This window comes from Anolis carolinensis, chromosome 1 (genome assembly GCF_035594765.1).
Source record: "Anolis carolinensis isolate JA03-04 chromosome 1, rAnoCar3.1.pri, whole genome shotgun sequence".
In the NCBI taxonomy this organism is placed as follows: Eukaryota; Metazoa; Chordata; class Lepidosauria; order Squamata; family Dactyloidae; genus Anolis; species Anolis carolinensis.
Window position 1 is genome coordinate 84556427 of NC_085841.1, and position 14302 is coordinate 84570728.

General features: G+C 39.2%; 1 protein-coding gene across 3 annotated transcripts in view; it reads left to right on the plus strand.

The window, feature by feature from the left end:
* map3k5 (mitogen-activated protein kinase kinase kinase 5) overlaps window positions 1-14302 on the plus strand; it is a 137075-nt gene that overhangs the window by 75630 nt on the left and 47143 nt on the right. For all 3 annotated transcript variants that reach the window (XM_062968973.1, XM_062968974.1, XM_062968975.1), the window contains exons 8-9: window positions 6892-7004; window positions 9283-9442. In XM_062968973.1, the coding sequence (XP_062825043.1) occupies window positions 6892-7004; window positions 9283-9442 (273 nt within the window). The remainder of the gene's footprint in view (window positions 1-6891; window positions 7005-9282; window positions 9443-14302) is intronic.

Consider the following 14302-nt stretch of genomic DNA (forward strand, 5'->3'; position numbering starts at 1 on the left):
AGAATCACAGAATTTTAGAGATGGATGGGACATTTGTTCTAATTCCCTGACATTATGGAATACACAACTAAAGCATTCCTGAAATGTGTCCATCCAACCTATATTTGAAGACCTCCAAAGATGGTGAGTCCACCACTTTCCAAAGTAATCTAGTCCATTGTCATGCTACTATTACATTTTAAAATTTCTTCTTAATTTTTAAATGGAATCTTGTTTCTTGTCATTTGAATCCATTAAATTGTGTTCTAGTCTCTTGAGCAACAGACAACAAGCTCACTCCATCTTCTTCATGACATCCGCTCAAGTATTTAAAGATCGCCATCATGCCACTTCATGGTCACCTCTTCTCCAAGTTAAACATGCCCAGCTTCCTAAGTCATTCCTCATATGACTTGATTTCCAGTCCTTTGATCACCTTGGTCACCCTTCTCTGTATGTGTACCAGCTTGTCAGTGTTCTCATTGAGCTGTGAAGACCAGAACTGTATTCTAAATGAGATTTGACCAAAGCAGAATAGAGTGGTACTAATACTTCCCTTGATCAGGACACTGTGTTCCTGTTAATTTTAGCCATAAATGCATTGTCACTTTCGTCACACTTGTGACACCTCAGGCAGCGTGAGCACTGGGAATCAGACACGAAGGCCAATAAACAGTCTAACATCTTTATTAAGGAAATAAAGGAGACAACTAAAAATAAGCAGAGTATATAGTCCAACAGGGGACATCTGGAAAGGAATGGAATCAAGCGGAAATGGCAAAAACCCCATCTCTTCTTCGGTCTGCTCTGTAAAGACGACGGGGTCATGACTCGGGAGTCTCTGAGACACTACAACACTGTTGATTCATGCTTAGTTTGTAGTCTACTAAGACACCTAGATACTTTTCACATGTATTGCTTTCAAGCTAGGTATTGCCCATGAATTGTTTGTACAGTATTTCATTTTTCTTGCCTGGCTCCATTACTTCATGGTTATCCCTGCTGAAGTTCATTTTGGCCCAGTTATCAAATTTGTCAAGGACATTCTAAGTCCCTATCCTGTCCTGTGGAATATTAGCTTCTCTCCCCACTTGGTTTCACCTGCAAATGTGATAAGCATGCTCTTTATATCATACAACCATTCTTTTAACTCTTTCTACCTTGATCAGATCTCCTTGTAGGAATCTACCTGGGCCCAGGGATTCTCAGCAGAGGCCCTCCCCTTGGCTCAACCACCATCACAAACTCGGTTGTTGAGAATGATAGAGTGGACCTTTCCAGTGGTTGCCCCTGAACAACAAATAACAACAATAATAATAGACATTTCAAAAGCATTTCTTCCTCTTCCTCCTTGTTATCCTCATTTATATCCCACCTTTCCTCACTAAATGGGACTCAGGGTATCTTATTGGCATCTTTTCCCTAGTTCCCTGTGGTTTTATTCTTATCCTTTTCTCACCCCGAGTTTTAATTGAGTATTCATGCGGCCCGCCCTGTTATATTGCTTTTTGGATTTTGTGTTGTACTGTATATGATCCTTTATTGTATTGTTGTAATTGTATTATGATATGTTGTTTTTATATTTTGTTATATTGTATTTTTCCCGGGCATGGCCCCATGTAAGCCGCCCTGAGTCCCCATTGGGGAGATGGTGGCGGGGTATAAATAAAGTTTTATTATTATTATTATTATTATTATTATTATTATTATTATTATTGAATTTTGCCAGATTTTGTAAGCCGCCTTGAGTCCCCTCAGGTGAGACAGGCAAGGTAGAAATGCTTTAAATAAATAAATAATACAGTGAAATATTTTCTGAAGAGAAACATTAGAATAGAATAAAACTATTAACAACATTAACATCATTTGTAATATGACATTAAAATAACAATAAGCACTTTAAAAACAGCACAGTTAAAACAATACAGCACCCACTTATAATCCCTGTCTTGATGTAAAACCTGAGGATTTCCTTTCATAATTTTCTTAATCGTTCCTTTTCTTACATCAGATTGCATAGCCCTAAATGATGGGAAAGGAGCTCACCTTAGCAATGTTAATTTCATTTCAGAGACTGATTTCATAACCAGCTTTATACTATTTTTCTGTTACTGGCAGATAAGTCATTTAGGGCAGGACTGAGGGATTCAATGGATCAATTTATCTCACAAAAGCATTCCATAAGGTTTTTAAAAAAATATTTCAATGCCTTTTGCTAAGTCCATGTGCCTTTTGTTCCTGTAGTTTCTTATGATCTGCTGGTTTCCAAGCTGAGTGAATTTGGCGAATATGATAAGATCTCTATTAATACCAACACAAAAATGACAAGTTAATTATTAGCTGCCAGATATTTCTCAGACATATTGCTGCTGCCATGCTAACAGTGTAAAACAGACAAAATCTTCAACCTTGTCATCAGGAGCTTTGACAACAACCCAGGAGAGAGTCTGAGTGTGGGCCCAGAGCTGGCTGTGAAAGGGATCCATCCACTGCCAGTTTTTAAGATGAAGAAATGATGTTAGCAAAGTGGAAGCAGCCTTTGGCAAGGAGTAAGGAATGGGTAAAGGAGGGTAGTTGTTAGAGTTTAAAAAGAGTAAACAATTAAGTCAGATGACTAGCAGAATATTTAAAGGTTTTAAATTGGCCAAAACATTGGATAACATTTATATTGTCTGCTTAATATTTAACGGCACTCCATGCAGTCATGCCAACCACATGACCTTGGAGGTGTTTATGGACAACACCGGCTCTTTGGCTTAGAAATGGAGGTGAGCACCAACCCCCAGAGCCAGACACGACTAGACTCAATGTCAGTTACCTATACCTTTACCTATACCTAATATTTAAATCCAAGAAAGGAACTATACTTGTATGTTGCCTCTTATTTTGCTCCTCATTGAAATTGTTGCCCTCAAGTCTTTTCTAAGTTACGGCCATCCTAAGGGGATTCTGTCACAGGGGTTTCTTGTCAGGATTTGTTCAAAGGATAGTTGACTTTGCCTTCCTCTAATGTTAAGAGGATGTGACTTGTCCGAAGTCACCTAGTGGTTCTCCCAAGACTGAGCAGGGAGTTGAACCCCAACTCCAGATTAGTACTCCAATGTTCAAATTACTGTGCCATGCTAGGTTTGGTGTGCCCCTCAGTGGTCAGCAGCTCCTCCTTGCCTAGTACTATCTCTCTTGCTGGTAGAGTGGGTTGGTACTCCTAGTCACACTCTCTACCCAGTTAGTAGTGATATGAAAAGGAATGAGAGTAGCCACTGACACTGCCCTTTTCTGGATAGTGGCAGCTCCCCACCCCCTGGCTGCCAATGATATGCCATTCAGCAGAGCAAGTGCTCATAAAACAGGGGCAGAAGCACTCCCTCAGCTAGAGATTCGTCTTCTTTGGTATTGAGTCATCCACAGTGTTGTACACTCTTGGAGTAGCAGAAGAGATACTAACACGGTATTGGCATAAATTAGGGAGAGAAGGGGAAGGTGTCTGTTTTTTCATATCTACTGGTGGTTTGGCCATGGATATCTAGGCATCTAACAGCAGTATCAGTTTGGTAGACCAACATAATTGTAGCTCTGCCTGGGATTTTGTGCATGATTTCCCCCCTATTATGATTTTTCCAAGAGTGGGAAGGCGCAAAATCTGCCTGTGCACTGTATGCAGATTTGTCAACAGGTTTCGAAACAGCACAAACAAAGTTAGTTATATAATGTTGGGCCTGAGTTCCCGCTTTTCTCTTCTGGAGGCTTTATTTAGCCTTTTGACTATGAGAATAAAGTATTTTTCTATGTAATATTGTTATATAAGTGATTGAAACAAAATAAACAAAATCTCTTCTATCCCTACATTGCTGTGCACTCACATTCACCTACCCATCCTGCAGCCATCAGAATCCTGAGTAGTCTAGAAGCAACTTTGTAAAGCAGTCTTGCAGCAAATAAAAAAGACGAAGCTACTATTAAATTTGAAGATACTACAGCTCAAAGAGCCTTCAGCCACAGGATTTCAGTCAGTATCAATTGTGCATTCCAGTTGTCTTCTTCAGATATGGACAGGAGCTGCCTGTTCATAATGCTGCAATTGGACAATGTCTTCTTTTACCCTAAGGTACTTTTGGAAGTGCTGGATGATGTCAGTAGCTCCCTATGGCAGTTAAAACATGCAAGAATAACTCAAGTCTTCAACTTATTCTGGCTGGCTGAGCGTTAACGTGTGCCACTTCACATTACTTTTGGTGGCTGGCATTAGTATGGAGAGTCCTCTGCACAGAACCATATGTTGCCAACTGTCTAAACCTGGCAAGGCTGGACTGTTTCTTTGGGAGAGCCATCTGTTCCTTTCTGCAGCATACCAGGCTTCCAGCCAAGGTTTGCTTCGGCAGCATGATTTTGTTTTAGAAGACACAAAACACTCCCAGTGCCTCTAAGTAAAAAAGATGAGCGAAAACAATACAGTTCCTAATATAACTCTTTTGCATTTTGTGTGATGAAACTAATGGTGACTGTAGCAGGAAAAATAGTGCAAATTCCACCCTAAGTAATTGAAAGGACTCAAGAAATGATAATAGTGTCTATTCAAAATGTTAAGATCATGAAAGGGTTTGTTTCTGTTTCATTCCCAGTAGTTTGCTTAATGTTATCAAGCCACATTTTCCCCTTTCTGTCCCTCATCTAGAAGTAGCTTTCACATCAAAGAGGGCAAAGGTTGATTGAACACAGGGAATGCAGTAAACAGTCACCTTTAACCTTGTTTTGTAGTATGTAGACAAGGTTCAAGTGGAGAATTATGGCCATGTGCTCAGTGTGGTATTTCCCCCCCATACAAACAAATTTTCTGTCACTGCCTGCTTACACTAAACTCCTTTTAAAAGATGTAAAGACATGGACAGTCAGGACAGGAGGGAAGCAAATAGTATTGCTGTCGAATATATACATGTCCTGCCCTTCTCCCGTTCCCCCACCCCCGTCATTCCATTGCTTTCTTTTGCTTGATCAACACAGGTATTTGCTCTGGTTGTTTTACCTTCTGTTTAGCAGAACTACTAGAATTAAGACTAGTATTTTATTGGTAAATAAAGTATTTTTGGAGACTGTGAAATTTTGAATATCCAAATAGGGATTAAGGAAGGAGGTAAAGATTTTCCCCTGACATGAAGTCTAGTCGTGTCCGACTCTGGGGGTTGGTGCTCATCTCCATTTCTAACCCGAAGAGCCGCCGTGGTCCGTAGACACCTCCAAAGTTATGTGGCCGGGATGACTGCATGGAGCGCAGTTACCTTCCTACCGAAGTGGTACCTATTGATCTACTCACATTAGCAGGTTTTCGAACTGCTAGGTTGGCAGAAGCTGGGGCTCATAGCGGGATTCGAATCACTGAACTTTTGGTCAGCAAGTTCAGCAGCTCAGCGGTTTAATCCGTTGCGTCATCGGGGGCTCCATTCAGGAATGAAATGCTATGTAAAAATCCATGGTTGTAACCAATTGATATCTTCCACTGAAGTGAGGACAGCATGAGGAAAGAGGAAGACAAACACAAAATGTCCTCCTTAATGGAAAGAAACACCCAGTGGATGTAATTGTCTCCCATCCATAGAAGGATGCTTCATATAAAATCCCAGAAACAAATTTTAATCTACACTCAACACAAGAAATAATGCCTCATTTATATTAAGCAATGAAGATGCTTAGACATTTACAGGAGTGAAGGATTCAATACCCATCACATGTAGTATTTGTTAATGAGGGAATGAAGGATTTTAATGAACATTTTTTTTAGTTTGAAAATCCTTGTTCATATTTTCATTGTTTCCTGTACAACACAATGAAAATAAATGATAAAACATGCATAACCACATTTTAAATAAAATATCAAAACACCGAATCATTCTTTGATTAAAAAAACTTCATCACAACATTCAAAGACAACAAATGAAATAACAATCCCATTTACATGTTAGGTTGGGAAATGCAAATTAAATCAAATTAAAATATAAATTATGATAATGTCTTCCTCATCTCTACTCCTGCCTATTTTTATACCTTATAGTTACCTCTTGTGTAAGTAATCAAGTAAGTAAAACTTTATTTATCCATGGGAATTCAGGGTGGCACACAACATAAAAGGCAAACATTCAGTGCCACAAAAATACAACAATAAAAGTGTGACTATGCATGCCTTCAAGCTGCCTGTCAACTTATGACAACCTGATGAATTTCCCAGAGTTTTCTTAGACAAGAAATATTTGGCAGTGTTTTGCCATTGCCTTCCTCTGAAATACAGCTTACATGCGTTCCTGCATGGCAGGGGGTTCAGCTGGATGGCCCTTGTGGTCTCATAGACTTGGAAGTCTCTGAGTCTACGATTGTAGGAAATCTCCCATCCATATACTAACCAGACTTGACTTTACTTAGCTTCCAGGATCAGATGGGATCCAGTGCCATAGGTTTGTTTTTATTTGTTTCCAGGCATTTACAAGATCACTGAATATCATTAAGTAGCTTTTAAATTAAAATTTGTAAATTAGGCTGAAGCCAGCAGTCATCTATTGAGTGTTGATATGTGTGTCTTAATTTTATATAAATGTAAAAAGAAAAGAAACAGCAATTGATATGTTACCCAAATCATGTATTCTAAGTTTTTATAGTGATGCTGTTAACAAGCTGTATATTTTTCATGATTGCGTGAATGCATGAGACTCCGAAGGAAATGGTAGGTGGATGCTGTAAATGTTGTTCTCCTAAAATAACACAGCTGCCTGGATTGAAAACAGCACAATATTTTGTGTCTGAATGGGCTGGTCAAGTTAAGCAAATAGATGATCAGCATGAAGGGTACCAAAAAAAAAAGACATAATTGCTCCTTTGAAAGGCTGCCTTACTATTTTTTTAAAAATCTAAACTTGTTTGTTCTTCTAGGTTCAAGAAGGCATTTGAGTCAGAACCAACATTACAGTCAGGAATTAATTATGCAGTGCTCCTCTTGGCCGCTGGACACCAGTTTGATACCTCTTTTGAGCTACGGAAAGTTGGTAATTATAGCCTGTTGATGCACAGACAAATCAGATCCAATGATAGCATTTTCAGCACCTTCTGTTTTGCAGGAAACAATCTGACAAATGTAGTCAGAGTTTTTTGTTAGTAACTTGGCACTTCAACTACCTTTTCCATTAAAAAGGTATTCTTTTAGCAATTACATTGTTCCTACCAGTTGTGATCATCATGACTGTGAGGTCAGTTTTCAGGGTTAAATTTCTTTGAAAAAGACCATAAACAAAAGAGGACATTAAAGTGACTCACAATAACATTATATTGAATTATAAATGGGGTGGTTCTAATTATATGAACAACTCTTATATTGAAGTCACCAAGGCTCATCTTTGGCCTTATGGCCTTGCATGCCACTATTTATCAACAATTTGTGACAAATGTAGAATCAGTAGTTACAGTTACTTTTTGTAAAATATTTATCTGAAATGTAGCCTGTACACTTTGTGCAAAGGATTCTAGAACAGTGGCTCCCAATCTTTTGTGCTCCAGTTGTTTTGGACTTCAGCTCCCAGAAATCCCAGCCAGCTAACCAGCTGTTAGGAATTGTGGGAGCTGAAGTCCAAAATACCTGGAGGAGTCTACACCAGGGATCCTTAAACTTTTAAAACAGAGGATCTGTTCACTGTCCCTGAGACTGCTGAGGGGCTGGACTATCATTTGAAAAAACATGAACCAATTCCTATGCACACTGTACATATATTATTTGTAGTGCAAAAAAAATCATGAATGAATAATACTATATTCAAAATGAAGAACAATTTTAAGAAAGTGTGGGTCTGCTTTTGGCTGATGAGATAATCAAGGAATTAGGATTGTTGTGTGCCTTCATGTTTTTTTCAGGGAAACCATGAGTCTAAAGTTTAGGGTAGGGGCTGGGGACATGACCTTGGGGGGGCCACATCTGGCCCATGGGCCTTAGTTTGGGACACTTTCTCTAGAGCAGTTGTTCTCAACCTGTGGGTCCCCAGATGTTTTGGCCTTCAGCTCCCAGAAATCCTAACTACTGGTAAACTGGCTGGGATTTCTGGGAGTTGTAGGCCAAAACACCTGGGGACCCACAGGTTGAGAACAACTGCTCTAGAGAAATTAGTATAACAGTTTTCTATATTTTTAATGTGCTCTAGGCCACTGTTTCTTAAAATGTGGGTCCTGAAAACCCCTTAGCTCAGTGTTGGGGCCCTGAAAAACTTGGCAACAGTAATAGGTTTCTAAATTTCACCTATTGGCTGTTTTGGACATTTACATTAATATGTTTATGGTAGACTCTGCAGAAGATCCCTTTCCTTCATAAAAAGGGAAACCAGCTAGTTTAGCAAGCTTTGCTAATACTGATTAGTTATCCGTTAATGTTTGATTTTTATACCTATTTTATACATCTCAGGCTGAAAGTCTCACAATTGCAAACATTTGTTCTGGACTACAGGAACTAGAATAGCTATTTTTGGGTTGTGTGATTCTGGCCATGAAAGCCTTCGACAACACATAGCCATTTTTATATGGGTAGTTTGGGTTAAAGTTCATCACCATTCATTTTTATGGTTTTCCCTCTGAAGAATCATTGAAATAAATGAAGATTATTCTGTGGCAGTAACTGGACTGTTCTTTGTAGGTTATATTACAATTCTTAACAGTTTTGATAAGGTTCCTCATATATTTCTGAACCTAAGGAAGAAAAATGAAGCTTTGTACAGATTTTGCCAGGGGATCCATGGAAATCAATGGGACAAGTAAGCCACAATAGAGTTATGCCCCATTGATTTCAGTGGATCTATTCTAAGCATGACTAAATCTCAGTTCTACTCATAGCATTAGAAAGGAGAGGAATGAATGCAATAAATGAAGAATCAATCAGTGGATCAGGATGAAACATTCACAGTTCCCTGACAAGCATTTTCTGTTGGGGCTGAGTTGTGTTTTGACACAGGTGAGTTTAAAGCATATTTCAGTTCATATAAACAACACTCAGAATTCTAGGTGACAAGATTAGTGTTGTCTCTGCCAGTATGTTTGCCAGTAGTACTGATCTGGAATCAAGCAACGTTGAGGATTATTTTTTATTCCCTGCCATCAAAATATATTAAGGGACTGGTTTCTAAATAAGCATTGCAGCAGGGGGTAAGGGAGTGTGGGACAGAAGAAGAACCATTTGTCAGTTAGAAAAAGCTTAATATGTATGGATTTAAGTTAGGCTTAAGTATGCAACAACATGAAGCAGCTGTAGTCTAATGCACTGTTTTTCTTTCGTTTTTGTTTCGTTAGGAGTAAAGATAAGCAGCCTCCTTGGGAAAAAGGGAAACTTGGAAAAATTACAGAGTTACTGGGAAGTGGGCTTCTTTTTGGGAGCCAGTGTCCTAGCAAATGATCACACAAGAGTGATCCAGGCTTCAGAAAAACTGTTCAAATTGAAGACACCAGCATGGTAAAGCACCACATTCTTGTACCGTCAATGTATATTTCATGAAATTGCTGTAAACATATAGATAATTATATATATACAACATAGCAGGAGTGGTCAACTATAAGGGGACCAATTTTCTCCAAACTCCGTTTTCCTTCTGCATTCCCCCTCTAAAAGGCAACAGAAAGTGGCAACCTGTCACTTCCTCTTCCCATTTTGAGAGGGACCACAAAGTACTGAACATGGATTAGGGTTCTGGGTTGCTTGTGCAGGTGAGTCGGGGAGATGTTGTTGCATGTGTTTCCAGAATGTTGAGGGTCTTTCTCCATAGTTTGGGTGCAAAACTTGCCATATAAGTATGGGTTGGGGGACTTGGCAAAGGTGGAAGCTAGGGATTGTATGTGGCCTTTGGGGCTGCACGTTGCCCACCACTATTGTTCTGATTTCAGCATTTTAAAAAAGAAACCTGAACTATACTTGGGCAAATTAACTTTTTCTGAAAGGAATGACTATGAAATCAAGCAATTATGTTCTCTGTGTTTATTACATCTAGTTGCCAGATATGCTGTCCAAATCCATTTATGAACTCACACATTTTGTGTTTTCACAAACTCCTTTGAAGGAATTTAGCAGTATAAAAATAGGCTCCAAATCTAGTGAGGAGGCAGGGAAGAACAAACTTTTAACAGGAAGCCTAGCTGTCATCTTTTCCACTAGATTATAGCAGAAAGCCTGCAATAATGGGCTTTGGCTTTGGCCACAGCATTTAAAGAAAGGAGCAATATCCTTTCTTTAAATTCACAAAAACAATACATAGTAAAAAAGAGGGTTGTGAGTAGGAGGCATTAATTTGTAGGGCAGAGTCCTCCTTAAAATCAATTAGGGTTTAAGACAGGGTCTTCAAACTGCGGCCCTCCAGCTCTTTGGGCCTTCAACTCCCAGAATTCTGGACCATGGATCAATCTGGCTAGGGCTACTGGGAGTTGGAGGCCCAAACAGCTGGAGGGCCGCGGTTTCAGGATGCCTGGTTTAAGAGATACATTTCTTTGGATCCAAGGTCTTTTTCTTGGACTTCATGAAGAGTAGGTAGAATGTGTAGAGAACTCTTGTTCTTGCTTGAAGAAAGGGGCATTTTGGGTGCCAAAACTAGGGCTTTTTGATCTTTATAGTAAGATATTGTGGGCAATATCCTGGAGTCCTTTACCTTCATAAATGAATGACCATATTGAAATGATCAGGACTGGGAAAGGACAGGTAGTTCAGAAATGTTGGAAGAGCTAATATCAGAGAAGGAATTAGAATAAGATGAGAGTTACAGATAATGAAATCTATGGTCTGTAATAGCTGTGCTTTTCAAGGAATCGTTTTTCTTAAAAATGCAATAATAGCTGTGATAGCTGTGCTTCCCCGGGACTCGTTTTTCTTAAAAATGCAAGGAAGCTGGAGTGCAAGTCGAAATGCCAAGAAAATGTGATTGATGCTGATCGTCTTTGGCTGAACACCTAATTAAGACAGGGACAGCCCGTCCTTGGGTATTTATATGTAGGAAATTGCCAGGATACTGTGGTGGAATATGAGTGAGCAGTTTTTGTATCTGTTTGTACCATGTACCCTGTTTGTATTCCTGTTGCCGTCCTATTGGTCCTAATGGTCCTACGGACCCCAGGGGAAAGTAATAACTATAATAGTGGCTAATTGAGATAATGTATTTGTTGATTGTGCTCTCTGTCTCTCATGCCCAGGTATTGTGCTGTACCTGGTTAGTGCCCTGTGTCTGTGATGTCCAGACACAGCACTGGTTCTGTTTGGTCTAAATTTGGATCTGTCATATTGGATTGCAGGTTCTTTTTGGGTGCCAGGATGCACCAAAATGTTATACTCCACCTTTCCTTCAGGAAACTTCAGTCAGATTATATGATCTTCCTGATCCTCGTTTTATATACATAACAAACCTGAGACCTATGTTAGGCTGAGGCCCTCAGTTATCCTTGTCTTACTTTTTTTTACCTCTACAGCACACTGTACTTAGGTTTTGGTTCTGAATATTTCTGGGACAGCATATCATCAAGCAAATGGATTTTCTGGATTATGCCTCCACCTACAACATATCACTCCCCTGGTAGGACACAGAGGAGACCCATCCCAGAAGATATAAGCCTGGGGGGTAGTCATATATAGAGAGAAACTTTGAGCAAGAAGCCCCAAATCCATTAAGGACTCTGTATGTCAGCAGCAGAATCTTGAATTCATACCAGAAGCAAATGACAACTATTCCAATTCCACCAACACCAGAATTACGCATTTTCTATAGAGTACACTTGAGACACCAATAAACTTTTGATTAAATAAATATCAAAATTTCTTTTGAAATATATCCAAAGACAGTTCTTTCACCACTCTTCACTTTTGTAATGGTTTCTATTTTGGTCAGCATACTAATAAAACTTTGGGGGTTTTTTAACGTGCTAGAGAGAGCTTGTGTGCGCTTTCTCATTTTCTCTCATTTGTAATGTTTCCACAGTCTGAGTAAATGGTTCTGGGGAAAAGTACTACAGTGTTCCCTCACTTATCACTGGGGTAAGGTTCCAGGACCACCCGCAATAAGTGAAAATCCGCGAAGTAGGGACACTATATTTATTTTAATATTTATACATTATTTTAGTAGTTATACACTATTTTAAGTCTTTATCAACCAATTGTGCGTTGATAAATTGCCTCCTTCTACTCCTATTGCTGCTTGGGCTCCTTTTCTTTCCCTTCGGCTTTTCCTTCCTCCCTTCCGTGAAGTAGTGAGGGAACACTGTATTTACCTGGCTTTGCAACTAAAATAGGAATGGCTACAGCAGAATCTCAATCTTTCCCAAGAAAGAAAAGGTGAAGGCCAGGCTGGCGTAAAAGTACTTTCTTTAAAAACCTTTTTAGTCAGAGGCATCAGGCTCTGAAAACATTTTTGAGATAACTGCAGTGTTCAGCAGTTGCTTGGTCCTAATATCAATTAAGTTACCAAATGAATCTTCCAGATTCTTGCATTCTTTTATCTGAATTTATTCTGATTTTCACTTTATAAAATGGCAACTGAAAGGTACAATAAGTTGTTTCTTTCTCTGCTTGATGTTATGTTCATGTCTGACCACCAGAAACATTTCTGCGTCATCTTTATTTTTTAAAATGTGCAATTGCAGAAAATGACCCCACAAGCTTACAACTGTTATTATTTATAGAATCTCCAGTCTTACAAATATTGCACAGTTTTTTCAGTTCAAAGATGAGGAAAACTGCATTTGCAAAATGTAGTTGCTAGGCAACTGCAATGCTGTCAGTTGATGTCAGATCAAATTGTGGGAGGAAGGAGTTGTAACTGGGTTCAGAGGTGCTGCAGACTCCTGATTTTGGAAGGACAACAGTTATGGGAGCCACAACTATCCCACAAATAGACAATGTATGCACCCTGAAAATGATCTGCATTTTATCAGTGTGGCTCCTTTCTATAAAGCTGGAATTGTAGCATTGCTAGGATGGTGGGACCTTTCTGGCTAAAGAGACCTGGCAAATGCCTGCTTTGGAGCTTAATGCCATCAGAGAACATAGCAGGCTAATAAAGTATGTAGAAATGAGAATTCAACCTTTTGGTATCAATGCACACTTCCATCTATATAAATGTGCATAGCATAGCAACTTTATTCAGTGACACCTGGGTTCTTCAAAGCATTTCATTTTTCACACTTTATAATTTTGCACCATAATGTTACTTCCTTCTCTTAAAGGAGCTGGTTTACCCTTTTATTTCTATATCAGTTTTGAACATAAACAATCCATGACAACTATAGGATAGAGATGGACTGAAAATTGGCAATACATACAATCCCCAAGTTGTAGACAAAATAAGTTCTATGGTTCTGTTCTTAAGTTGAATTTGTATGTGAATTGGAACAGGTACACGTTTTAAGTGTAATTCCAGTCTATCTATCTATCTATCTACTTACCTACCTACCTAATCTATATATCCATCCATACATACACACATGAAGGTAAAGGTTTTCCCCTGACATTAAGTCTAGTTGTGTCCGACTCTGGGGGTTGGTGCTCATCTCTATTTCTAAGCCAAAGAGCCGGTGTTGTCCGTAGAGATGCCTCCTAGGTCATGTGACCAGCATGACAGCATGGAGCACTGTTACCTTCCCGACGGAGCAGTACTTATTGATCTACTCACATTTGCATGTTTTCGAATTTCTAGGTTGGCAGAAGCTGGGGCTAATAGCGGGAGCTCATCCCACTCCCTGAATTCGAACCTCAAATCTTTCGGTCAGCAAGTTCAGCAGCTCAGTAGTTTAATCCACTGCGCCACTGGGGGCTCCAGTATATACATACATACATACATATGTGCACATGCATGCTTTAGATAGCATAGAAAGGGTTAACTCCCCTGTGGTGTTTGTTTTGCAGTCTGTACCCCTGTTCAGAAGATTTCACTCACTTTCTGTCTCTGTGATCATTGGATTTTGAAAAAAGAATGGCTTATTGAGGAAACAAGTATTGGTGATAAAGGTTCAGTGGAAACACCTTTTCCCTATGATAACTCTTCCAAGAGTGAATTTCCCTTTCTGGAGGCAGACATCTCTCACTTCCTGTTTTCTTGCCCTTATTCTTAACTCTGAGTCATATGTCTGTAATTTGGGGACTACCTGTAGTGAGTCACTGAATCACATGGCTGAAATGAAACTTGAATCAAGGCATTTTTGTTTCACTCAGTTCCGTAGCTCCTGAATTATTTGTATAGATGAGATAGTTTGAATTGATTCAAAATGTTTGTGACCATATTTGGGATTTTTTTCAGATTTAGGTTTTATATGTTTCTTATACACATAGCCTGAAGGTAATTTT